Source organism: Vicugna pacos, chromosome 10 (genome assembly GCF_048564905.1).
Source record: "Vicugna pacos chromosome 10, VicPac4, whole genome shotgun sequence".
Taxonomy (NCBI): Eukaryota; Metazoa; Chordata; class Mammalia; order Artiodactyla; family Camelidae; genus Vicugna; species Vicugna pacos.
In genome coordinates, this window is record NC_132996.1 from 11680746 (window position 1) to 11706132 (window position 25387).

Consider the following 25387-nt stretch of genomic DNA (forward strand, 5'->3'; position numbering starts at 1 on the left):
CACTTCCGGCCGAGCGCTTCCGGTAAATCCTACTGCGGCGTCGAGAAAAGCTTCCTGGTCTGTAAGAGGCGTGGCCGGAAGTGGTAGAGAGGGGGCCCAGGTGCAGAGAGCGGGAGGAGGCAGGTACCTGGCGTTCTACGTTTTAAGGTGTTACGTGTTTGAAAGTGATGGAGGAAGGATGAAGAAAGCCGAGGACAGGTAGGAAGGAGGAAATGACCTTAGCAACGAGAAGCCCTCTGAGAATGCTGAGATTTGAGGGCTTAAACCTAGAGTAGAAACAACGTGTCTGAAGAGTTATGAAATGAGGGCATAGTTTGAGGAAAACAGTTGTGCTTAAGGCTACTTAAAATTATAGTGAATAATTAGTTTATTATCAGTTTTGCCGTTAGCTGTAAACTGCATGACGGCGACTCTCTCAGCAAGCACAATATCAATAAATTACTAGCAGGTAATGTGCGCGTAAAATTTATTTCATGCCTCAGTGGCTGAGAATAAGTGATATTTACAAGATTAAGAGACAGTGGTATAACTTCAGTTCTGAGTCCCCACGAAAATATTTTTGTAATAATTCTACAGAGGAAGATGGATTCCTTTATTTGACAAAACTCTACTTAATTTAAGGTATTATGTATATTATTTATCATGAGTCTTTCCAAGTTTTGTGCTGACCAAGATATATTTAAATTTTTAAACTACTTTTTAAGTATATTTAAGAAAATACGGTTGCCCCTGTGTTCGTTTCTACTGAATATGTGTAGTGTGTGCTGGGAGTGTGAATTTTCAAGAGGGAACCTATTTTTGGCAAGCTTAGCTGTGATTCTGTTGGACAATTATGTTTGAGAATTACTATATGCATAAATTTGGAAAAATTTTTAATACTTTATTTCAAAATTTGATTAGTATTTATTGTGGGATTTATTTGTGCCAGTCACTGTGCTAAGTGTTTTGAATGTATTCCTTATTTAGTCCTTATAAGGTGCTTGTACTTCTGCAGTTCTGCTGGGACATCTGCTGTCTTAGCTGGGCTTAACCTGATGGCCAGCTGGTCTAGGCTGGGCTCAGCTGATTGGTTCTACTTCAAGTTATAGGCCTAGAGGTCATTCAGAGGACTCTGTGCTGTGTGTCTCTTATGCTTGTTGTACTAGCAGGCTGCTTAGGGGATGTTCTTTTCATGGAGATGGCAGAGGTGCAAGAGTTGAGCCTTTCCTGTGTCACATGTCTAAAATCCACAAGTCCCAACCCCAAAAGTCAAGGGTGGGAGAGGAGTTACACTCAGATGTTTTAGTTGCAGAAACTGCAGTTACATGGAATGGGGTATGGATAAAGGGAGGAGCAGGGCCACAATCTGGCACATATGGAAAATAGCCCAATTATGTATCCTTATATCACACCCTAAATAAAAATAAATTCCAAATGGATTGAAGATCTAGGTGTAAAAAAATGTAAGTCTTCTGCAGACTCAGATACATATGAGAATAAGCCCTGCTTCCCTCTAAGCAAAAAACATTTGTCAGATTTTGAGGGTTCACGGAGCTCAGCTCTTCCAAAAGGAAGAACTGAACCCCCTCCCCACTCGCACCCCCACCATCTTTCAGCACCGAGGTCACAGAGGTCGGCCAGCAGAGGAAGCAGAGGTCTGGCTAAATTAAAACCCCAGAAGTAACACGTAGAGTCACAGATTCTAAGCAGAGGTGGCCTGAGTTTTATTTAGAATGCAACCCAGCCCCAACCCAGCTCAATCTCTTTATTACAATGAGATAATCACTCTCACTTTATCTGCCTAACAAAAGAAAGGTGGAAACCCTCACTGGTGAAAGATATTATCTAGTAGTGGTAGTAGTAAGAGGCAAGAAAAGAGTGACTGATAACCCAAAACAAAAACAAATAATAGGAACATATTCATGAATGATCAAAATATTGGTGATGGGAGGCAAGGACTTTAACAGATTAATACGTTAAAGAAAATAGAGGAAAATGGACAAAATGGATGAAAAGATGAGGCGTTTCACCAGAAAATTTCAATCCATAAGAAAAGAATACATTCTAGACTAAAAATAGCTGAAATTAATTACCCATAGAATATGTTTACTAAGAGATTTGACACAGCACAGGACAGAATTAGTGAACTCAAAGATTGGTCAATAGGAAAACCCAAAACACAGAATAGAATAGAGGGTAAGATAATTTGGAATGCCCATCAAAATTCTTGCAGACATTAAAAGGCTAATGAGGGGATACTGTGACTAACACCCCTTTTCCTGTTTCCTCTGGCCACAATTACCAGTTTTTCTTAGTTTTAGTGCCCCACACCCCAGGCTGTAATGCAGTTCTTCTCACCTGAGGCCACTCCAGATGAAGCACCCAGAGAAAAGAGAAAAATGGAACCACAAGAGGCCCATTTCTGGATTCCCCTGGAATCGTTTTTTCTCTTAATGTTTTAGGTAACAGCTCCGTTGAGACCATTGGTGGAGCAGTGAGGCTCTGATTGCACTGGGGCTAGCCTTTGGGCAGGGCCAAGAGACAAAAAGGAAACAAAAGACACAGGAAAAAGAGACTTCCACAGTGTGGCTTGCTGGGGCTCCCTTTCCTGATTCTCTGGCCAAAAGGACTATCTCTTGGGAGTTTTTGCTGTCCATGCCCATTGAAAAGTTCTGTAACCCAGACTGCCTTGGATAAAAGAGGAAAGAAAAATCAGGAAACTCATCATCATATTTACTGATTTATTTAATTGAAGTGTAGTCGGTTTACAATGTTGTATTAATTTTTTGTGTGAAGCCTAGTGATTCAGTTATACATGTGTATGTATATATATTCCTTTTCATATTCTTTTTCATTATAGACTATTATAAGATACTGAATATAATTCCCCGTGCTATGCGTTAGGACCTTGCTGTTTATCTGTTTTATGTATTGTAGTTAGTCATCTGCAAATCCCGAACTCCCCCTTTATCCCTCCACCCTTCAATCTTTCCCCTGTTTTTTTTTTCTGCCTGTGAGTCTCTTTCTGTTTTGTAAATAAATTCATTTGTCTCATTTTTATATTCCACATATGAGTGATATCATATGGCATTTTTCTTTCTCTTTCTGGCTTAGTTCTTAGAATTACGATCTCCAGGTCTATCCATGTTGCTACAAATGGCATTATTTTATTCTTTTTATGGCCGAGTAGTATTCCATTGTGTGTGTGTGTCTGTGTGTGTGTGTCTTCCACAACTTTTTTATCCAGTCATCTGTCGATGAACATTTAGGCTGCTTCCATGTCTTGGCTATTGTAAATAGTGTTGCTGTAAACATTGGTAGGAAACTCATCACCATATTGTTCATTCTTCCAGTTTTGACCCCCTTCTTCAACCATTCAGTCAATATAGTTTAATTTTCAAGAGTGCTCTGGGAGTTGCTTTCTGTATTTTATCCAAAGCTTGATTTTGTAATTATAGAAGAAAGTAGACTGTTGTGGCTTATCCCATCTTGGGCAGTATGAGAAATCCATGTGTTCTTTAGTAAATTTCTTTTTGTGTTCACGGTATGAAGTTTCCTCTGATGTACAGTACCTTACAGGGTAATACTAATAGAACTTACCCTACTTTATTTTAATAATTTGTCCATATATTAGTTGGTGTCTTGCACTGGACTGGGGCAGGCTGGTAGAGTGCCTGGCACATTGATGGTGCTCAGTAAATTGCTATGAATGAGTGATAGAGCAGGTCACACAGAGGCTTCACAGAGAACTTAAAAGGAAGCTGGGCTTTTAAAACCAAATGCAAATGAGAGTCTGTTTTTAGATATCTGTGGTAGTGGCAAATATTCGGTTGCTAATGTAACTAATCCAAGAGTTATTCTAAACTTAAAGAAGTCAGTCTTCCTTGCCATAGTTAATACACTTCAGAAAAATAGAATGTTTCAGAAAAATAAGGATGTATAAAGAGAAATGGACCAAAGTTAGGAGTTTCAGGAACAGTAATCATGTATTTGACCAATGAATATACCAGAATTTTTTTGTGAAAAGCTCAGTTTTTAATATTTTATTACTTTAGTCACATAATTGCCTTTATATCCATCAGATTGTATTCTCATTTTAGGTTTGGAGAGATGATGTAAGTGTATCTGATTTCCAAGCTTTTCAAACTGTATCTGCACAAAAGTCTTCACCTGACACGCCTTAAATAATATAGTTGAAGAAATGTATATAAAAATTTATATTTAAAAGGCTAAAGTTTGTAAATAGTCATTCTAATATTCCTGCACCCCTCTTTGGAGAACACTGATGGAGGGGAAAATGTTCACACTCTAATGGGGGGAAGAGTCCCCGGGCACTTTCAGAGGACACCTCCCCACCCCACGCACACCTGATACCAAATGGGAAGCAGCCCGAGTTTGGGACTGAAGCTAGTTAACTCTAGAACTATTTCAGTATGGTAGAGGTTCTCAGCCCAGGCCCTTAAGGCAAATTCTAGTGACCTCAGGTGTGAACTCACCAGGCAAGCCTGTAGGACAGCTCACTTCCCCCAAGGGCTGTGATTCCTTAGTAATTTAGCCCATCTCACAGCTTCCTGTTAGGACAGATTCTTGGCAGCTCTGCAGTTTTACACTTCACTTTTCTCACTCAATGCACTCAGACCCTCTGCCTGTTAATCTTATCTTTTTAGAGCCAAATCCTCTTAACCCTTTACCTACACTTCTTTTATTTTTCCTGTCACTGCATCAGGGTGGACACTTGAAAATTAGGCTTGTCATTTCATTCATAACATGCCTCATAGGAATTCACTAGTATCTGAGACAAAGAAGTTGGCATATTATGATCCAATCTTACTTAATACATAGATATACCAGTACATTTCATAGAAAAGCATTGGATAATATATTGTTATTGACATATAATCATCCTTCCCAAAGGCAAATAAAATATCCCCACACTGCATAGTTGTCCCTCCCCATTACTGTCCGCCACTTCCCACATACTGTAAATAGGGGTGGTCACTGAGCATGCAAAGGATAAACACCTTAGGAAAAATGGTATTATATATAGGAATGGGATGTCACTATGTTAAAAGAATTCTAACCAAGTCAAGAGAACAAAAGGGAAATATTGAACATTAAATAGTAAATCATCATAATTCTTTAGGTATAAAGTTTAAAATGTTTTAGGAAAATGTGTGAAAAATTAAGTACAAAAGAACATACTTCCAAAAAAGAGATTCATGATGCTATGTCCTTAACTTTACACTTTAGAGTTAAAAAAAGATAACAAACGTCTGTGTATTCACACCAGCTTAAGAAATAAAGCATTACTGATACAGTTGAAGCTCCTTTGTATTCTTCCTAGTTCACATCTGCCTTCCTCCTAGAAATAACCACAACTTATTTCCATGTATTTATTTTTAAATTAGTCACCTATTGCTGTGTAACAAAGTATGCCAAAAATCACAGGCTTAAAACTATAATCATTCATGCTTGAAGCATCTTTAGGTCCTGGGGGTTGGCTGGGCTTCCATTCTCTCCCAGACACTGGCCTAGTTTTCCTTCACTATCATGTTAACTCTGCAGTATCGTCAAGAAGGTACTTTTTGTGTTTTCCAGCTTTTAAAATTGTCTTTAATGATATAATTTGTCTGAAGTCTCTAACCCACTGTTACTGGAAATAGAAATCTTATTTAACATTGGCTGTTGGTTTTTCTTTTTCTGCCAAATCCCAGTTCATAATTTCTGCCTATTTTTCTATTGAATGTCTTTTCCTTATTGGTTTGTAGATGTTCTTAATGCATTCCAAATAGTAGTTGAATTTCATCAGCTATGTTTTAAAAATATATTCTCTTAGACTGTGGTCTGCTTTCTACTTTTTTGAACTATAGTTTGACAAACAAGTTTTACATTTTAATGTTGTCAGATCAGGCTTATCTGTCTTTTTCTTTTACATAATTTGTGCCTATGTTCTTTAGGAAGTCCTTTCATACCCTTAGGTCGTAAAGATATCCTCTTGTATTTTCTTCTAAAACTTTTAAAGTTTTAATTTTCACATGTAGGTCTTTAATTCACTTACTATTGAGTCCAACCAATTTCTTCTTTCCATATTAATAGCTCATTGTGCCAGAACTATTTGAATACATTTCCCTCTCCTCATTAATCTTCAAAACCACCTCAAAAAAAAATCGAGTATCTACATATGTGGGAATCTGTTTCTGGCCTTGGTTTTGTGTTCTATTGATTTGATTGCCCATCACTGTGCCAAAACCACACCGTCTTACTTTAATAATTAGTTTGTAAGTTTTGATACCTATATATCAAATATCCTGACCTTGTTGTCTTGAAAATTATCTTTGCTTATCTTGGCCCTTTGCTATTCCATATATTTCAGAATGAACTGGTGGAGTTCTGTGAAAAGCCCTACTAGGATTAGACTGGCATCAAATTGAATTTATAGATTTGAGGATTGAAACTTCTGTGAGATTGCATCTTCCTAGATGTAAATATTTGGACTTCTTTGAGTTTTCAACAGTTTTTATAATTTTCTCCCTAATGGTTATATATAATTTTTGTTTAAAATGTTGCTGTGTACTTCTGGTAACATTGTGATTGATATCTTTTTCAAATTTACATTTTAACCATTTCTTGTTGGTATGCAGAAATATATCTCACTATTGTATACTGATTTTATATTTAAGAAACTTTTTGAACTCAGTCTCATAACTTCACTATAGATTCTCTGGCGTTTTCTAGGAAGTCAGTTTTTTTTCTGCTAAAAATTGATTTTTAATATGGCATTAATATAGTTTTGCAAAAAAAAAAATATATATATATATAGCATTTAAAAAATTGCTCCTCAGAATGTGCACTAGCATCATGGGGTCAGGTGATCCTATTTTGTTCATAATGGCCTCTTTGCTGTTTCTTGAACACAACAAGTTGTCTTCTGCCTCTGAGACTTTAAATCTGCTGGGAAGGATGTTCCTCCAAATAACATCATGGCTCATTGTCTCATTTTTTTCATGTCATAGCTCAAGTGTCTCTTTATCAAAGGCTTTCCCTGATTTCTCCCTATAAGATATGTCATATAGAGCCTGATTCCATTTTTGAGATTTGACTGCTGACTGCTAGCTTTTAAGCCTTACCCTTCTCCTTCCTCCCCTTCTGCCCCCCATTTGTGCCCATAAGAAAGCCTGGCTGCTTCTTGCTTTGACACCTGTGGGAAGTTCAAATTGCCTGCAGAACCGTCACCTTGGCCCTACCCCTGAACCACCATAAAACCCCCAAGCCAGTCTTCTCTCCGGCTACTTTAGGACTTGTTTGGGAGATGCCCTGCTTTCCCCAGAACACCTCATTATGAATAATATACTCTTTTATATCCTGTTGGTATGTGTGTGACTTCATCAGTCTCGACATCTAAACTGAATTTTGGGTGGGGAGTCCACCTTTTCTCAGCGTGGGTTGCCCGCAACAAAATAGCATCCTCCTCACGGTCTATCCTCTGCTTTACTCTTCTTCATAGCACAAATACCACCTGACATATTACATGTTTGCTTATTTGTCTTCCCCTGCTATGTAAATGATAGCTCCCAGCATCAAGTGAAGTATCTGGCATAATCATTCACCCATTCCTTCATTCATTCAACAAATACGTTTTGAGTGCTGACTTTGGCCAGGTTCTGTTAAAGGCATTATTGCCATAGTGATGATCAAAGCCCTTGCCCCCGTGGAGCTTACATTCCAGAGGGCAGGGTAGGTGTTCAATATGTATTTGTTAAATGAATGAATACTAATATTTTTGTCTGGAGGTACGATATTAAAAAGAAACACAACATCAGGTGAATATAAAATTTTTATTCAATTTTTGGCTACAAACTAGTGTTTATTTAAAAATAATATTTAGCAATTTATACTCACAGGACATGTTATAGTTAACATCCAAAGATAATGAAAATATTTCTTGAAGATTTATTATAAGCTTAGTACTAAAAAGTTCTTAAATCTGCACATTGTTGGCATTAGGAAGATTAGAGTTGATTTTTGGCTAATTATTATTAAAGAATAACATTAAGGAAAATTTCAACCATTATAATCAGTAAGAGTACTTTATATTTCATGAAGGATAGTGGTCATATTTAGCAATCATAAGCAATAATAGCCTCCACTTATGTAAAGTCTACTCACCTCAAGGTTATTATTATGCTGTTTCTTTTCCCTTCTTACAAATAACCAGCAAGGTCCAGACTGCTTCCAATTAGCAGTCCAAACAAAGGAGGAATTGCAGCTAACTATCTAATTGCTAATATTTATGAAAGGCAAACTGCAAACTTCTGAGTATTGTTCAGTTTCACCAAAAGGAATTAAGTTGCTTTCTCTGACCACCTTATTTCATAAAAAAGTGTACTCTGGCTTCTAAAATAGATTTTTAAAACTCAGTACAAAGATGTAACAACTATCAACATTTCCAACCCTGATTTTTCTAATACCCAGAAATATCCACTTAGCAGTTATGAGACTAATTTGGGAAATTGAATAATAATAGATAAAAGTTATTACTATTAGCTAGTAGGAATAATCGCTTGATTCTTGATCTTGTTTATTATATTTAAGGTATAAACACAACACTGATCTTTAGAATAAAAAAATGAATGTCTCCATCATGTACCTTTGTTCCCAATGATGTCTTTCAGTTAGATCTATGAAATAACACAGAGCACAATGTCAACATACCCTTCATTTCAAAGGCCAAAAAAATAGTACTTAAGTAGTGAGATCATTTCTATTAGATTTTATATTAGTATCAATTAATGAGTTAATTAATCAACCTTAGTTAATTGTTTTTTCTAAATGAGTATCAGTTAATTTAATCTCGCCCAAATGAATGGGTCTTTTCTGGCTGATCAATGCGATAGAGAAACTCTGCAGGTGAGAAGTATCCAAGGTATTCCACTGTATCTGGGGTAGTGTCGTAGTGGTAGTGTCCGCCCTCTCCATGATGACTGAAACAATGCGTGTGCTCCAACCGCAAATCAAACCCCTAGGACGACACAGAAGCTATCGGTTAGTATTCGAATTATTTTGCATAGAACTTGTTTAAGGGAGTGTGAGGCCATTTTTATTTTATGTTATAATAATTTTATTTTTTTGGTAGGTAATACATTTACATGATTCAAAATTCAAAGGGTGCAAAGGTTATATTGAGTAAAATGTCTCTTTCCATCTCCTGCCCCCACCATTCCTTTCCTTGCAGGCAACCAAAGTAAGCAGTTTTTTCTAAGTCCTTCCAGAAGGATTTACTTTTTTTTTTTTAACTAAAATGGTACCACTTTGCACCTCCTGTGCTGCATATTGCTTTTGTTCATTTAACAATATAGCTTTCAGATCTTTGTGTATCAGATCATAAAAGAGCTTCCTAATTCTTTTACACTTACATAGTATTCTAGTGAATGTACCCACCACTTTCAAATGACATTTAGATTATTTCCAATTCTTCTGCTGTTATAGCAGTGCTGTCATGAATAACCCTTTTAACTAATCATTTTATGCACTTACACATATATTTAAGGATAAATTCCTAGATATGTAATCACTAGATCAAAAGATACAACTAGTCAGTATTTTGGTAGATATTTGCTTTGAATTAGCCTATATTATATTTTTCTGTAGTAGAATATTAGTATTAGAATATAATGAACAGCAAATAAGATGACAGGAGACCTGAATTCTGTCCTGATTCTACTATTTAATAACAGGAATTTGTGTGTTACTTAAAACACCTGTGCCTTCATTTCTCCAAAGGTAAAATCTGCTCTGCCTAAGTGACAGGGTTGTCAGCCACCTGCTCCCTTACCTTTCAGTGTAATTCTAGAGACTACCTTAGTTCTTAAATAACAACACAAAAAGAGCTAAATTCTAAAAATCAAGGATTATCATTGTAATATATTGCAATATAAAAGACACACTTACTGGGTCTCTGGAGACAAAAACTGGCAGACAAACCAAAGGAGCCTTCATCTCATAAAAATGCAACCATTTATTCACCTCTTCATCAGAGTTCAGTGGGCAGGAAGAAAATTCTGCAGGCTACAATCAAAGGTTATTAAACAAATAAACAGATTGAATATTATCAAGTATTGAAGTTTTAAATTATGTATAATTTAATTAAGTCAAAACCTTTAAGTCTTCATATTTTCTATTGCTATTTTTGGCATCAAAAGAAGTTATACACCCTAGTTTTCAAAAGGACCACCAATCAATATGTATGCACTAAAAGGTATGGATGAATAAATGAAAGATTCTATTACTATGTTTTTATTTTTCATAGCTTTTCAGTTTTCCTGTGAACACATCCTCATCTTAATCTTAAATGTCATTATTGCTACTGGTAGATGGAAAAGAAAAGCAAGGCATTTAAAGTAGGGTAGAAGCATCAAAAAGAAGAAAATACGTAGGAATAAACTTAAGGAGGCCAACAACTAATACACTGAAAAAGACAAAGGATTGCTGAAAGGAATTTTACAAGACTCCAGTAAATGGAAAGACATCTTATGTTCACACATTGGACAACTTAATAATGTTAATATGTCAATACGACAAAAGGTATCTAAAGATTCACTGTAAATCCTATCAAAATCCCAATGATATTTTTTGCAGAAATAGAAAAATCCATCCTCAAATTCATATGGAATCTCAAGGGACTCCAGAGAGCCAAAACAATGTTGAAAAAGAATAAAGCTGGATGACTCCTTTACTGATATCAAGCTTACTATGAAGCTAAAGTAATCAAAACTGTGACACTGGCATAAAGAAAGACAGGCATATAGATCAATGCACTAGAATAGAGATCTCAGAAGTTAAACTCTTGCATATATGGTCAAATGATTTTCAAAAAGGGTGCTGACAATTCAGAGGGGAAAGGGCTGGCTTTTCCACAAATGGTGCTGGGGAAACTGGATTTCCACATGCAAAAGAATGAAGTTAGGCCCTGACTTTACACCAAATACAAAAATTAAAATCAATCTGACACCTAAATATAAGAGCTAAAACTATAAAACTCTTGGAAGAAAACATAGGGGAAAAGTTTAATGACATTGGATTTGACTTTTTGGATATGACATCAAAAGTACAGGTACAAAAGGAAAAATACACAAGTGGGAAGAAGCTCCTGCACAGCAATAGAAACAGTCAACGGAATGAAAAGGGAATCTATGGGATGAGAGAGAATATTTGCAAACCATACATCTGATAAGGGGCTAATATCCAGAATATATAAGGAACTCATAGAACTCCATAGCAAAAATGAACCCAATTAAAAAATTATCAAAGGACTAAATTAGACATTTCTCCAAAGAAAACATACAAATGGTCAACAGGTGTATGAAAAAGCACTCAACATCACTATTCATCAGAGAAATGCAAATCAAAACCTTAAGATATCTCACTCTAGTGAGGATAGCTATTTTCAAAAAGACAAGAGGTAAAAAGTGTTGGCAAGGATGTGGAGAAAAGGGAAAATTTGTACACTGTTGGTGGAAATGTAAACTGGTACAATCATTATGGAGATTTCTCATCAAATTAAAACTAAAACTCATTATGACCCAGCAACTGTATTTCTGGGTATATACTCAAAGGAAATGAAATCACTGTCTTTAAGAGATATCTGCATTCCTATGTTCATTGCAGCATTGGGCACAATAGCTAAGATACGGAAACAACCTAAGTATCTGTCAACAGATAAATGGATAAAGAAATAGAGATTATCTATCTATCTAGTTGTGATACATATATGAGTATTATTTAGGCTTTAAAAGAAGAAAATCCTGTCATTTGTAACAATGAAGATGAACTTGGAGGATATTATACCAAGTGAAATAAGCCAGTCATAGACAAATACTGCATTTGCATAATATCACTCATGTGAAATCTAAAAAAGTCCAATTTAGAGAAACAGTAAAAATGGTGGTTGTCAGATGCTGAGGCGAGTGGGGGAAATGAGGGATGTTGACCAAAGTGTGCAAACTTCCAGTTGTAAGAGCTCTAATGTATATCATGGCGACTACAGTTAATAATAAAATATTGTGTACTTGAATTTTAACAAATCTCATAATCCTTTGGTGTTTTCCAATAAGTTTATCTATAACTTTGTTGTAAATAATTTGGAAAAGTAATTTCACAAATGTTACGTCTTTCAATGCAGAATCACCTGGCTTGCCATTTAAAATTATCAGGATAAAAAATATTAAAAACAATACATTTTCTGATGGCTTTACTGTTAAAACAAAGAGGAAATTAGGTTGTAATCACTTTTACACTTCATTCATTTATTCATTCATTCACTCACCTACCAAAAATTATATTGAAAGCCCTAGATGCCCTGGGGCTGTGTTCATATAGTATTCCACCATTAATGTCTTATAAAAATATTATATTTAGCCCATAAATTATAATTTTCATAATGAGTTCTTCCCCCTAAACCACAATCATCTTAATTGCAAAGCCTGTGTATTGAGGTTGGGATTCTAGCAATGAAAATGATCAGCTTCAAAGGCTTAAACTGACATTTATCTTGATCTTTAAAGCAAATACACTGAGAAGAAAGTTCTAATATACTAATAAAAAAGGACTCTATCTGGACATTATTGTACAGTATTGAATTTAACATATCCATCATTTAAATTTTAAAGTTAATACAGAGTAAAATATTTTGTTCAAGGTGTCTTTAAGGGTGGAATTCTCAATGCATATTAAAAAACCCTAAGATCTGAAGCACGTACACACACACACACAGACACACACATGTAAACACAGGCCCTTACCATAATGTGAGTCTTCACTTTTCCCTTCTGAATTATGAAAGTACCTCCCATCCCTACAGGCTTATCTCCATAATGTTTTTCAAGAGTCTGTCTCATACAAGTCACAAAGTTAAGCTTTCCAGTTCTTCTTTTGGCCTGCACCTCAATGACCTAGAGAGGACATAAATATGCATACCATTGTTCTAAGCTGCAAAATTTTATGTAAGTAACTGTCAAAGGGAAACGTTATATAATCAATGCCAAATATTCACTTGTTTTGAGCACCGAGATATGAGCTGAAGTGTCTCAAACCTCTACATCTTGATCATTATATATGTGTATGAGTTATATATATCATTTACTCTAATAATAGTCTTATTTGTGGTTTCTTGGACTGAGAAAAAGTTAGAGCTAAATTCTACACTGAACTCTAGAGGTTCTTATTATATGTCAAGGTAGTAAAGGACTGAGAATGTCTAGATTTAAAGGGATTAATCTCTGATGGAAGGGAGGGGGATGATTACATTTTCTCATTTCCTTCAAAATTCTGGACTCCTGTTACCTCCAGTTTATTAGGTATTCTTACTTCTCTATCTCATCTCTCAAAGTGGCTAAAGTAGCGTTCTCTTTACAAAATCTGAGAGTTCTCACAACTGCCAAAACTGAAATCTTTTTTTCCTTTTTTAATAACAGCTTTATTTGGGATATAATTCACATACCATACAATTCACTTATTTAAAGTGTACAATTCAGTGGGTTTCAGTATATTAATAGAGTTGTGTGACCATCATTACGATCAGTTTTAGAACATGAAATCATCTTTTTTTGGTACTAACAGGAAGTAAGTATGAAGTGAGTCATTAATTCTTCTTACCTCCTCTTTCTATAATTTTTTGCTACCATTATTTCTCTCTGTCTCAGTCAATGTCTGATCAGTCAGCAATGAGCAAGTTACATATAAGCTAACTTTAGGTAGACATTATCTATTTCAGCTGCATGGTTCATCTGTTTGACTCACTCACTCCCCACGTGAATATCCTAATATTACCTTTTAGTTCTTGGGAAAAAGGGTATTGCTTACTAAGTATTATTCTCAACCTCAGTTTTGAATGAGACTTTCACTCTGCCTGTAGTACTGTCTGATTTTTGTATGACTGGGTTATTTAAAGAGCTTTGACTTAGGTAGCTTTGGATTTCCTTAAGAAAATTATAGTAGTAGCAATAAACGTTCACATTTTTAGCCATCTAAAAACTTTTGGTGAATACTTCATTTTTATGAACAAAATCACCTTTCCAGGTTGGCCCTCACTGGCAAAAAGATTAGCCAGTAGTGCAAACCCAAAGTCATGATATTTCTCACTGTATTTCTCCAGTAGGCACCCTCCATCTGCAGGGTTAATACGAGCAAAGTAACTTCCATTCACAGGAGGTTTGTGTTCACTTTCTGTTTGAATAACTGGCATAAACTGAAAAGAAAAGTAAATAAGGTAATTAGTCAATCCTAGTACCTCTATGCAAAGAGAATATCTTGAATACTGTAACAAAATATTTTGTCCTAGACTTTAAGACATTTTATTTGAGATCTAATTTTAAAAAACTGAAAAATAAAATACTTAATGTAATTCAAAATATTGATATTTACAAATATCAAAAAACTGAAAAAACATTTTATAAAATGTTTACAGTATTTCTTGTGCTTCTATAACATTGTGACATTTGCTTTAAAATGTCTCATTTTAAATTTTAAACTTCATCTATCTTGAACACTAGACAACTTATATTAATGTTTGAGTTAAAGAACTTGTATGATTATTGTCTACTGCTCACATCTGTAAGAGGCTGTGAGAAAATAAGCAGATTGAAGGGGTTATTCCCTCTTCTGTTCATAAGATGTGAAGAAACAGTGATTTTTTATGTTGAAAATATGTTGACATGCACACTAATAGATACTACCTTTTGTAATTAATTATATTACTGGGGTGTAGGTCCCTACTATTTGGTCTGAAAGAGGGAGTTGTGACTAGATCATGAAATAGTCCTGATTGAAAGTTGTCCTCATACTGGCAAAGATTATAGAGCAGTTAAGAATCCTATGATGCATAAGGATTAAAATTTTTCACATTTTAGAGTCCTCAGCAAACCACAGGAGGGCCCTGGATGGACTCATCTAACACTGAGTGTATACCTCAAGAAAATCTGAGTTTAGAGATTAGTGCTCCATTCCAGCTGGGCCAGCTGGAACATGTGCTATGCTCCAAATCTATATCAAACATTTTAGATCTGTAGAGAGGTGTGACATCAACCACTTACAATTCATTCAGAAGACAGGATTTCTGACAGGTCAGTAAAAGGAAAAAGGCAAACTAAATGTGAAATCAATAAAATAAAATAATTATATATATCCCAACCTCAGAATTGAATCCAAGAGTCTGAAATGGGCCTGCTCCCGCTCCAAGAATAAAAGCCCCAGGAAGCTGGATTTCTTTTGCGATCTTATTTAGATCATAAACCTATACAAGAGGAAAAACATTATTTAAATCTAACTTACATAAATTCCCTGGTTTACTTCTTATTAGTGTCCATTCACACTTCTTTGCCACATTGGTCAACAATAAAAAGAGGAATCAACCCAACCTCCATAATCATCACATGAGTGTGAAAAGTAAAAGTACACTTACCTTTTTTTGATTTACAAGTGGCAGTAAATAAGGCACACCTCCTACGTCTGCAATTCTAGTTTTCCCACAGATGCCTAAAAAAAAAGCCATCTTAAAAATAGGCAAACATAAATTTAAGAATAAAATGCCGGAAGACACTAATTTATTAAGAGTATATAACTTTTCCATTCTTATAGTTCTACAAATAGCAGGTGTTGGAAGATGTATGTAGCTAGGACCCCTGTCTGATTCTACCTACCTATGTTTCTAATAGTGTTATAGCCAAGTATAACTTGATATAGTTAATAGCATAAAGGCAGTAGAAAGTTGATGACAGGTCAAGGACTACTGGGGCCAAAATTTGGATTGGATGAAGTTTCTTGAATTAGTCTACAGTGACTTATTCCTTTAAAAATCTTTTTTAGGGGAGAGGGTTAGCTAAAATTGTATTTTAATTTAAAATATTTTGCTCTGATAAAATATTAGTTCTTTTAAAAATCCATATTGGGAAGTCCTCTTGTCAAAGGTGTTTGTTCCCAAGGGTTTTTGTAAAAATGACAAGTAATTAGACGTAACTTCAGATGCTAGGAACTTTCTACTTAGATTTTTAATTAACATCACAGATACAGCTAGACATAATTTAGGAAAAGGCACATTCCTTTTTTTTTTCAGTGCAAAGTGAAAAATAATTATCTTTTGTCTGAGAAAAAGTAGTCTTGTCAGTTTCATATGAACATCACCCCACAGTAAATGTAGATAAAATTGAATTTATTCAGCTATACAGAGGATAGATGTACAAAATTCTTTTATGTTCCATGTATAATTAGGGATTTTGGAAATATTTTCCATGGGGTCACCAGAAATTACTCATGGATAAGACTCTTTCTCGTAAGTGATAGTATTGTTGCAGTTTAGAGAAACTATTAGAAACTATGAGAAGGGCTATTTTAGTAGTCTAGGGAAAAGACAGGTAATGAGCTAAAAGTAGAGAAGAGGAAATTAAGAAAAAGAACAAAGAAAGGAGAATAGGCACCTATGGTGAAGGAATGAGTTAAATTTTAGACATGTTGACCTCAGGTTGTCCTTCGCATATATAGGTGGAGAAGTCCTGGAGACAGCTGGAATTACTGATCTATAGCTAAGAAGAAGAGAGAGCTAGGTGAGATGTAGCCATTTCAAAGTTGTTGTATCCAAGTGGTAAAACCACAGGAGTAAGTTGGAAAAGCCTGGAGAGATTGTACAGAATAAGAAGATGAGAAAAGAATTCTGGGAAACATCAAAATTTAAGAGCCTGCCAGAAAGAGAAAGGATCCAGAAAAACAATGAGGATGAAAGAACATCATGGAGGAAGGAAAGGCACCAAGGAAGAAGAGGCAAAAGAACCAAGGAGAGAGGAGCTCGGGGAGAAAGAATGTCCGGCAGCAACGGCCACCAGCATGAGACACAGAGGGAGACTAAACAATACCAGAAAACACACCAGCGTCACTGGTGACTTGAGCAAGACCAGTTCATGTAGAAAGTGGGTAACTATGTTTATGAAAAATCATACATATATATAATCCACACATTATCTGGCTTCCTTAGTATTACAATTTAAAGATTCACAAATTATTGACCAAAACCTAGGAAGCTTTTTCAAACCAACCCTTCGGGTAATAAAATTAAGATGAACCATTTTTCCTTTTTCCTTGTACTCTTCTGTGTTTTCTGATTTTTATTTTATTTTAATTATTTATTTAATCAACTATTTATTGGGGAAATATATTACTTTTATAATTGGAAGAAGCATAACCAAAAAAAGTATTATGATAATCACTTTCAAGGTGTGAAGAAAAACTGGCATCTGGTACACAAAAATTCTAGAATTTACAAGTCAACTTAAAATCAAAGACTGTTTAAACCGGAAAGACCCAAAAAGAACATTTAATCCAAATCCCCCTTCCCCCCATTTTAATGTATCTGAAGCCCAGATACATAAATTGGCTTACCCAGGGTAATGAAATCTGTAAGCGGCAGAGAAAAACTAGAGTCCAGGGCTTCTATGTAAAGCTACTTTTTAACAAAGATGTCAGTTATGTAAGAGTGAGTAAGTGTGAGTGGTTCTCTCCAAATTCCGCATCGCAGTAGGGTATAATGGGAGAACGCTGGACTTTGGAAGCAGATGGACCTAGATTTGAATTCTGATTATGATTGACACTGAGCTTACTCAGCCTCTCTGAGCTCGGTTTTCTCATCTATAAACTGTGGCTAGTACTTACCTCACAGTGGTATTATAAAAATCAAGACATCAAATATAGACATGTATCATACTGTCTGACAAGTTATACTTACTCAATAGTAATATCCCTTCCTTCTCTCTTTAAACTTTGGCTGGGTGATCACTTGACCCAATTTATTAAAGGGATATAAGTATTTAATAGATGATTCACACAGCGAAAAAAATGTGAAAGGAATATATATGTTCATGTGTAACTGAAAAATTGTGCTGTACACTGGAATTTGACACAACATTGTAAAATGACTATAACTCAGTAAAAAAATGTTTAAAAAAATAAATTAAAAAAATAGATGATTCAAATACCAGGCTTTTAAGATACCTTCTGGTTTTAAATAAATAAATAAAAACAAAAATTAAAGTGAGCTTCCATAACAGTCATTTAAACAATTTAAAACAAAACTCTCATGTGATGTCAAGGGTTCCAGCCTACTGAATATCTACCATATTACCTGTGAAAATTACAAAATACATAAAACACAGTATTTTTTCCAGAAGGGTATAAAGTGAAATTTGAGCAATATTGGAAAACAGTCAGCACAGAAATTAAGCACAATGTAATCTAAAAGTTTGGGCAATATCCTTTAGTTGTAGATAATCTAAGATAATCCTTGAAAATACTCCTGGTTTTAGAAAAAGACTAGGACTGAAAACAAAAGTTCATTGCCAAAATTGCTTACCTTTTACAGGAAAGGTAAATGGCTCCTTAGTCAAATCAGGGCAATCAACTATAGAGACCTGGACATCAGCAAAGTTCTCCTTCAGCCCCTTCTGCAGAACTAATAAAGACAAGAAAAGAGTTAGTTAACACTAGGTAGAAATTTGCCACCATGTATCAATTCTTCCCTCAACTTTTTTGTGTGCCACACTCCCAACCTAAATTTGTATAATTAAAAAAAGGGGGAAATGGTTTTATTAATGAATATAATTAGACACTAGACACATAATTAACCACAGGAAATAATGTAGACTAAGACACATGAATACTTCCATAAATACCACTACAAACTGTAGGGATTATAAGCCACTGGAGATAAACACTGCACTTAGGTGAGGACTACATTTCTTTTGGGGAGAGGATTCCAAATACTGAAATGTAAATATTTAAACTGCTAGAAAGTAAGCCATTGCATACAACAACTTCATTAATGCTTACAGACAAAATGTTGAGCAAAAGAAGTAAGATACAAGAATATGTGACTTCACTTACACATGTATTTCAAAAACAGGCAACTAATCTAAGGTGACAGAAGTCAGAACAGTGGTTACCTCTTGGGGTAGAGATGTTGACAAAGTGTGTGAAGTGGTCTTCTGCGATGCTGGAAATATTTTATATCTTGATCTGGGTGTGTTATGGGTGTGATATGGGTATAAACATGTTAAAATTCATAGAACTATATACTTAATAGTAGTGTACTTTAGTATAGATATGTTATAACTCAGTCAAAAAGGTAAAAAAGCAAACCCAGATGTCTCAAAATTATAAATCTTGGAGCAACACACTTTTATGGATGGAAAGTTCTTATAAAACACTTCTCTGATAGTAGTGTTAGCCATTAGTTTGTTTTGTAGAATCAGACTCTCTAAAAACATGAAGTCATCCTAAATGTAGTCATATAGATATTCCACACCAGATCTTTTATCTATATAAGAACAGAAACCAAGGTGACTGGAAAATTCCCCTGCCTAGTCTAATAACTGCAGATTTATGAATATATAAATTAAGATTCAGTGTATGGAAATATAGTAAAATGTATTTTTTACAAATTACAAAGGGACCAAGTTCTTGGTATAAGATTTTCTGTCAAAATTGAAAATCAATCTTAAGCCAGAAAACTTAAGATTCCATCTCTATTCTGTACTGAATATATCCTGTACATATAGAAAGAAAATAGAAACGTAAACACACAAGAGAAGATAGGTTGTAGGAAGGCACTCAGAGACAAGGTTCCTAGCTATCCTGTCATATCAGGAAAGACAGAACGATTGACAGAAACGAATACAAAGAATACTAGCAATACAGATTATTTACTAACTCCCATTTGATTTAGGAAAAAATAGGTTATAAGAGGAGAGCCACAACCAACCCGAAGATTAGTGTACTTCCTGACTTCATCCTTAGCAGGACAGATAAACTACCAGGACAGACAAACTCTGAGAAATACGAATAGGTTTTATAGTTACCCTCAGAATAGAATCAAAAGGCTGTCAGGCATTCTGATAGGCTGTGTAGTTTTGGATTAGTACTATTCCTGGTTTCATATTATAATCCTATTTTTATTTTCTTTTTTCTTATCTGTATCTGTTCCTTGTAATTAATCTTATGAAGCTGCCTTAAATTTGGGGGTTTTTTGGTCGGGGGGATTAGGTTTATTTATTTATTTATTTATTGGAGGTACACAGAATGGACCCAGGACCTGGTGCTTGCTAAGCACGTGCTCTTCCACTGAGCTATGCCCTCCCCCTGCCTTAAATTCTTGTTTAAATAAGATGAAATACCTAAAAATATATGCAGAGAAATCTAAGCAAGTTCATTGGCAGTCTGTCATATCGGGGGGGGGGGGGTGGAAGTAGTAGATTGGGAACATGATTAATACCCAACAGTAGATTATATATTTAAAGAATACTGCAACTGGCAAGAAGTTCATAAAGCAAAATTGTGCAACTCTTTGTGCACCACACATAAATCTTGGATTACTATATTCATTTTCATTCTGTAAAGTTGGTATCTCATCAAGAATCTTTGAATGATGAATTCGTTTTTTTTTTCTGACAGGCAGAATTTCCGACTTTCATTAAAAAAATTTCCTGGTAAGAATATATGCTTACCAGGGGGTAGAGTGGGTGGGAAGGATTAAATTGGGAGTTTGAAATTTGCAGATACTAGCTAATACATATAAAATAGATAAACAAGTTTCTACTGTATAGCACAGAGAACTATATTCAGTATCTTGTAGTAACCTATAATGAAAAAGAACATGAAAATGAATATATGTGTGTATATGTATGACTGAAACATGCTGTACCCCAGAAATTGACACAACATCCTAAACTGACTAGACTTCAAGAAAAACAGGATGCAAAAAAAAGTACAGAATAGACACCAAAAAGGAAAATAAGTTCTGTATCAAAAGTACTATTGCAAAATCATATCTTAGAACGTTTTTATTTTTAATTTTTTCCTTAGAATAATTGAAAAAACCCTCAAAGTAGGTATTGTATTTACCTCCAACAAGTTCCTTTAGACTTGGCACATGGAAAGAATACTCAGCACAAGCCATTTTCTTTCTTCCTCAGGTGCGAGGATGTAGAAAATAAAGCTACTGTGGGCTAATTATCACAAGAGTTCACGGTGCGTGAACAGCTACTGCTCTGGAAAAGAAAGAGTTCAGTTACATAAAGAGGGCCAAAGGGCATGTAGGTTTCTGTCCTCACAAAAGAGCAGCCACAGCTTCTAGTATTTAATATTCCAAGTGAGAAATGCCCAGGTAACCTCTTTTAATACTAATACTTTAAATAGCTGACATTTAAAATAGACAGGAGGAACACCAGACCAAGAGCACACATGATTCATTTGCTTCAGTCAGATATGTGGACTGAGCATGCAGCTTTCTAGAAATCGTTGGTTTAAGGAATACAAGTCCTGAAATAAAAGGTAGTTACTAAGGTTTATCAATAGTGTTTCAGTGGTTGTACAACAGTATAGGATGCTCAAGCACTTTTTTAAAAACTTTTTTTGGGGTGGTGATAATTAGGTTTATTTATCTACTTACTTATTTTTTAACAGAAGTAATGGGGATAGAACCCAGGACTCGTGCATGCTAAGCACGCACTCTCCACCGAGCTGCACTCTACCACACAGCTATGTCCTCCTCTGTCAAGTACTTCTATAATAGATCATTTGTGTTTTCTATTCTATGTTTGACATTTAGGCTAAAAATTAGACAAGTTTCTTAGACTATCACTTTTACAAAAGGAAGTTTAAATTACTAAGAGAAATGGAAACTTCCACAAATGATTAGCTTTTGAAATTTAAATTATTACTTTCATTTACAAATAAACATTTTCTTGGTAGGCAGCTTTAGTGTTCAATTATTCTGATAACCTGACCAGTTATAATTTGATATTTTAAAAATATATGCTAAGTATATTTTACAATAAGTAGACATATATACACAGTGATTAGTATCTTACCTCAAGCATCCAGGTGATGAGGTGTGCAAGCAGAGATAAATAAAATGCAAGCAGAAAAAAACTCCAAAAAACCCAAGCAAAAGTAATAGGAAGTGGGCAGGGAATCCCACTCTAGGCCAACTGCAACAAGGAATGAAGACAAAACTTAACGATGTTTCTAAGAACACTGTTGGAGTTCTCATTAAAATTGTTAATGAAACACTTCATCAATCTGAATAGTCTCTAGTACACGCTTACTTAGTAAGTGAAAGGTGGTCCTTCAGCATCACTTGAAATATTCTTCCAACAAAATTTTTTTTAATTTTCCCAAGATCCACAAGTTTCTTAAGAAACTGAATTTCTAATTTTGATGATAATTTCAAATAACACAACCTCCACAAACATGCTATTCCATACATTTAAGACTTGGCATTTACTTTAGTACTTAATCTAATACCAATTTTATGACCATTTAATTACTTATTATGCATAATTTGGTCTCCTAAATAACATATAACCTGTTGACAATGGGCCACAAGCCCTATATAATCATATTTTAATTATCTCAAATATATTTTTGAATTGAATAAGCTATAATTGTTCCAGAACGAGCCATTTAACTTTTTCTTCTGAAATAATTTCAGATGGACAGAAAAGACATACAAATAATTACTGTATACTCTTCACCTAGATTTTCCAAATTCTAACTTCTTATATTTTCTGTATCAGAAACCAGCAAGTACTGATTAAGAACATGTCAAAATCGGCTCAATGACTACCACATGTATTTAAAATGAGAGTAATAAAAGTGCTCTAGATATATCTACTGATAGTAGGAATAATAAAGACTCAAATTTAAATTAAATATAATCCTAATTTTATACCCTTTACTATCTTTCAAAGATCAGGCTTTTCTTTCCTCATCAAAACAGGAATAAATTCCAGCCCTCAGAGGCTATAGCCTGAATAACTGGTTTAGAAATGCAGAACATCAGGCAAGCCAACAGCCCAGAAGGCAGAGTGGGAGTGTGTGTGTAAGTATGTTTATATCTGAGGGGGAGGTAGGGAAGAGGAGGCTGGAGTTGGGGAGTTGAGGGAAAGAGGTTAGAAAAGCTCTCACACACATTCAGAGCGGCTCCAGGAGGACAGCTTTGGGCCACATGGAGGCAAACATTTGCTCTCCAGATTCCATTGCTGGGAGTCAGTGGCCCAGAAGTAGGATCTAGAGAAGGGAAGGATGGAAAATAGGAGGCAGCTGGGTATCGAGCTGCAGAGACAACGCCTAAAGGGGGAGGCCAACTATAGCAACCAAGCTGAGAACTGCTTACTAACTGCATACTGTAAATCAGACACTGTGCTAGACACTTACATTCTCTCAAAACCCACACTAATGTAAACAGTATCCCGTTCACTTTATAAGAGGAAATAGGCCAGAGGAAATATATTATTTACTCCAGATCACTCAGTTATTAAGTGGGCAGCAACAGAATTCAATACCAAATCTAGCCCACTGTAAAAGCCAGAACTCATCACATTATACTATGCCACTTACCGGTGAAGGAATGACACACTCCAGCTCACAATAAGGGAGAATTTGTATAGAGCAATCTTACAGCACTCAGGGTGTACCTGTGATCATCTGTTTGCTTTGCTTGTGTCCCCTAGACTGGGATCTCTCTGAAGATGGGACTTTATTTCTCATATCTGTCTTCCCAGTACCTAGCACACAATAGATACCAGTTCAGCCTTAATTTTTTATTGAAAAGTTATGATATGCCAGACCTAGAAGACTCTGGGACAGGGTTTCATGGGTGTGCCTCTAGTGTAGTAACATAAGACCATGTGCTCAGAACAGCACACGGTTTATGTCACCATCTTTAAATTCTTTGTATTTGAACTTTTAGGACAGATAGGACAGTGGAGCATGCGCAGGATCAGAGGAGAGAATCTCAGAGTGTGTGTCCACCACCATTCCTTGGTTCCCATTCATATAAAGCATTTATGAAATCCTGTAGGCACAGAATGTTGGGAGTTGATTGAGACTAAAATTCCCTGGATTCCATAGTGATGGTAGGATGTGCATGCATCAAGAAGTAAAATAAATGCAGGCGAGTTAGTTTTGTGCAGTATCCAGGGCTCTAGTAAGAACGGAGTACATATGCCTGAATGAACTACAGAATACGAACTGTGAAATTTCAGTGATTCTGCATACGAGTTAAATGTTCTTATGTTTGTGTTTAAAACTGGCAGAGTACAATATAAAAAATGGTAAAATTCATGCTAATGATTTAAATTTAAGTGTTTTCTTAAGTGACAATAAATAGCAAATTAATCTTAATAATAAAATGATTAATAAATTAATAAAATAGCATGATTGTTCATGTTACTAATAATTAATAATAGGAAATTAATGCTATTAATTAAAACACCATGACAAGTCGAAAGAGATACTACAGAAGAAAGGTGACAGCTTATATTCTGGTACCTTTAATGGCATTTTCCCCCCTAATTTTGAGCTAGAGATCATGCGTTTTCATTTTGTACTGAGCCCCACAGATTACATAGCTCGGCCTGCTCCGGGATATGGCGGCGACTAAGGCATGCGATACCTGTCCTGGAGCTTACAGTATTTCCTAATGCCTACAAGACTAGACTCTTCGTGCCTGGAATTGTTCAATGTTTAGAGCAAACGTGAGTAAAGAGACCAGATTACCTTCTAGGTCTGTCAAATCCCGAGATGACACTTAACTATAAATTAAGGCTAGACAGTTTTCCTGGTTTTATCATATGATACAAGTCGTCTGAATCAAGCTAGCTCAACCCTTTTTGTACTACTTTGGGGGGAAAAAGCACCACCATCACTAAACTAGTTTAAACTTTTATCTTAACACTCATTAACCGTTCAGGGAACTAAGGGCGGAGAAAACTTAAAAAAAAAAAAATTCGCTGCTGGCATCTCTTGTGACACGTTGACCAACTCCTGGGAGGCCGACCCTTAGTTCGGAGTGAGAGTGAGCCAACAAAACACGTCCGAAGGTGGAGAGGGGCACGGGGGTGCTATGGGGCAACACTGGCTTCCAGTGCAAAGGTTACACACTTCGAGTCATGGTCAAAGCACGATCCTTTCCCAAGTTAACACAGAAGAGGTTTCTGAAGGCAAAAGTAGACATAATATGACAGAACACAGCCGGCACCACACACACGGATACGCACACCCCTATCCACCCGGGACCGGGTTTGGAAAGTCAGACGACAGCCCAGCAAAGGCGAGATCACTGGAAGCGGATCAGGCGGAGTGGCTTGTTACCTCGCAGTTCACATTCCGTTCACTTGACCCCCACAATTCTTTTGTAGTTTGTTGAAACGTTTTTGGCTGTTCCACTTACCCGATCGGTTAGGGAAGCGTACACCTGAAGCCTCCAGTTGGCTCAGTCAACTCCACCTCCTCTGGGTTAGGAAGCTCAGGCCCCGCCCACTCTAAATCGCTCCTCCCCTCGCGGCGATCAAAATGGCGCCCCGCGATTAGC

General features: G+C 35.7%; 1 protein-coding gene and 1 long non-coding RNA gene across 8 annotated transcripts; one reads left to right on the forward strand and one right to left on the reverse strand.

Annotated features, from left to right (window-relative positions):
• Nucleotides 1-2: 2 nt before the first annotated feature.
• On the forward strand, nt 3-17087 carry LOC140698644 (uncharacterized). Its single transcript, XR_012076425.1, has 2 exons — nt 3-198; nt 16510-17087. It is a non-coding gene; the product is annotated as an uncharacterized lncRNA (long non-coding RNA).
• Nucleotides 7796-25354, reverse strand: C10H11orf54 (chromosome 10 C11orf54 homolog). Of its 7 annotated transcripts, none has more exons than XM_072968974.1 (11): nt 25247-25354; nt 23413-23579; nt 21882-22001; nt 20914-21054; nt 18368-18466; nt 15434-15507; nt 15164-15265; nt 14045-14221; nt 12777-12926; nt 9928-10044; nt 7796-8998 (listed from the first exon to the last, which is right to left on the reverse strand). In XM_072968974.1, exons 4-11 carry the CDS (start codon nt 20966-20968, stop codon nt 8825-8827), a joined length of 948 nt encoding a protein of 315 aa, XP_072825075.1. In that variant the 5' UTR covers nt 20969-21054; nt 21882-22001; nt 23413-23579; nt 25247-25354; the 3' UTR covers nt 7796-8824. The 7 variants fall into 7 exon arrangements, with proteins under 7 accessions (XP_072825075.1, XP_072825070.1, XP_072825072.1 ...); XM_072968969.1 differs by having other exon boundaries at nt 20914-21059; XM_072968971.1 differs by lacking the exon at nt 25247-25354 and adding an exon at nt 25074-25089 and having other exon boundaries at nt 20914-21059.
• Nucleotides 25355-25387: the final 33 nt, after the last annotated feature.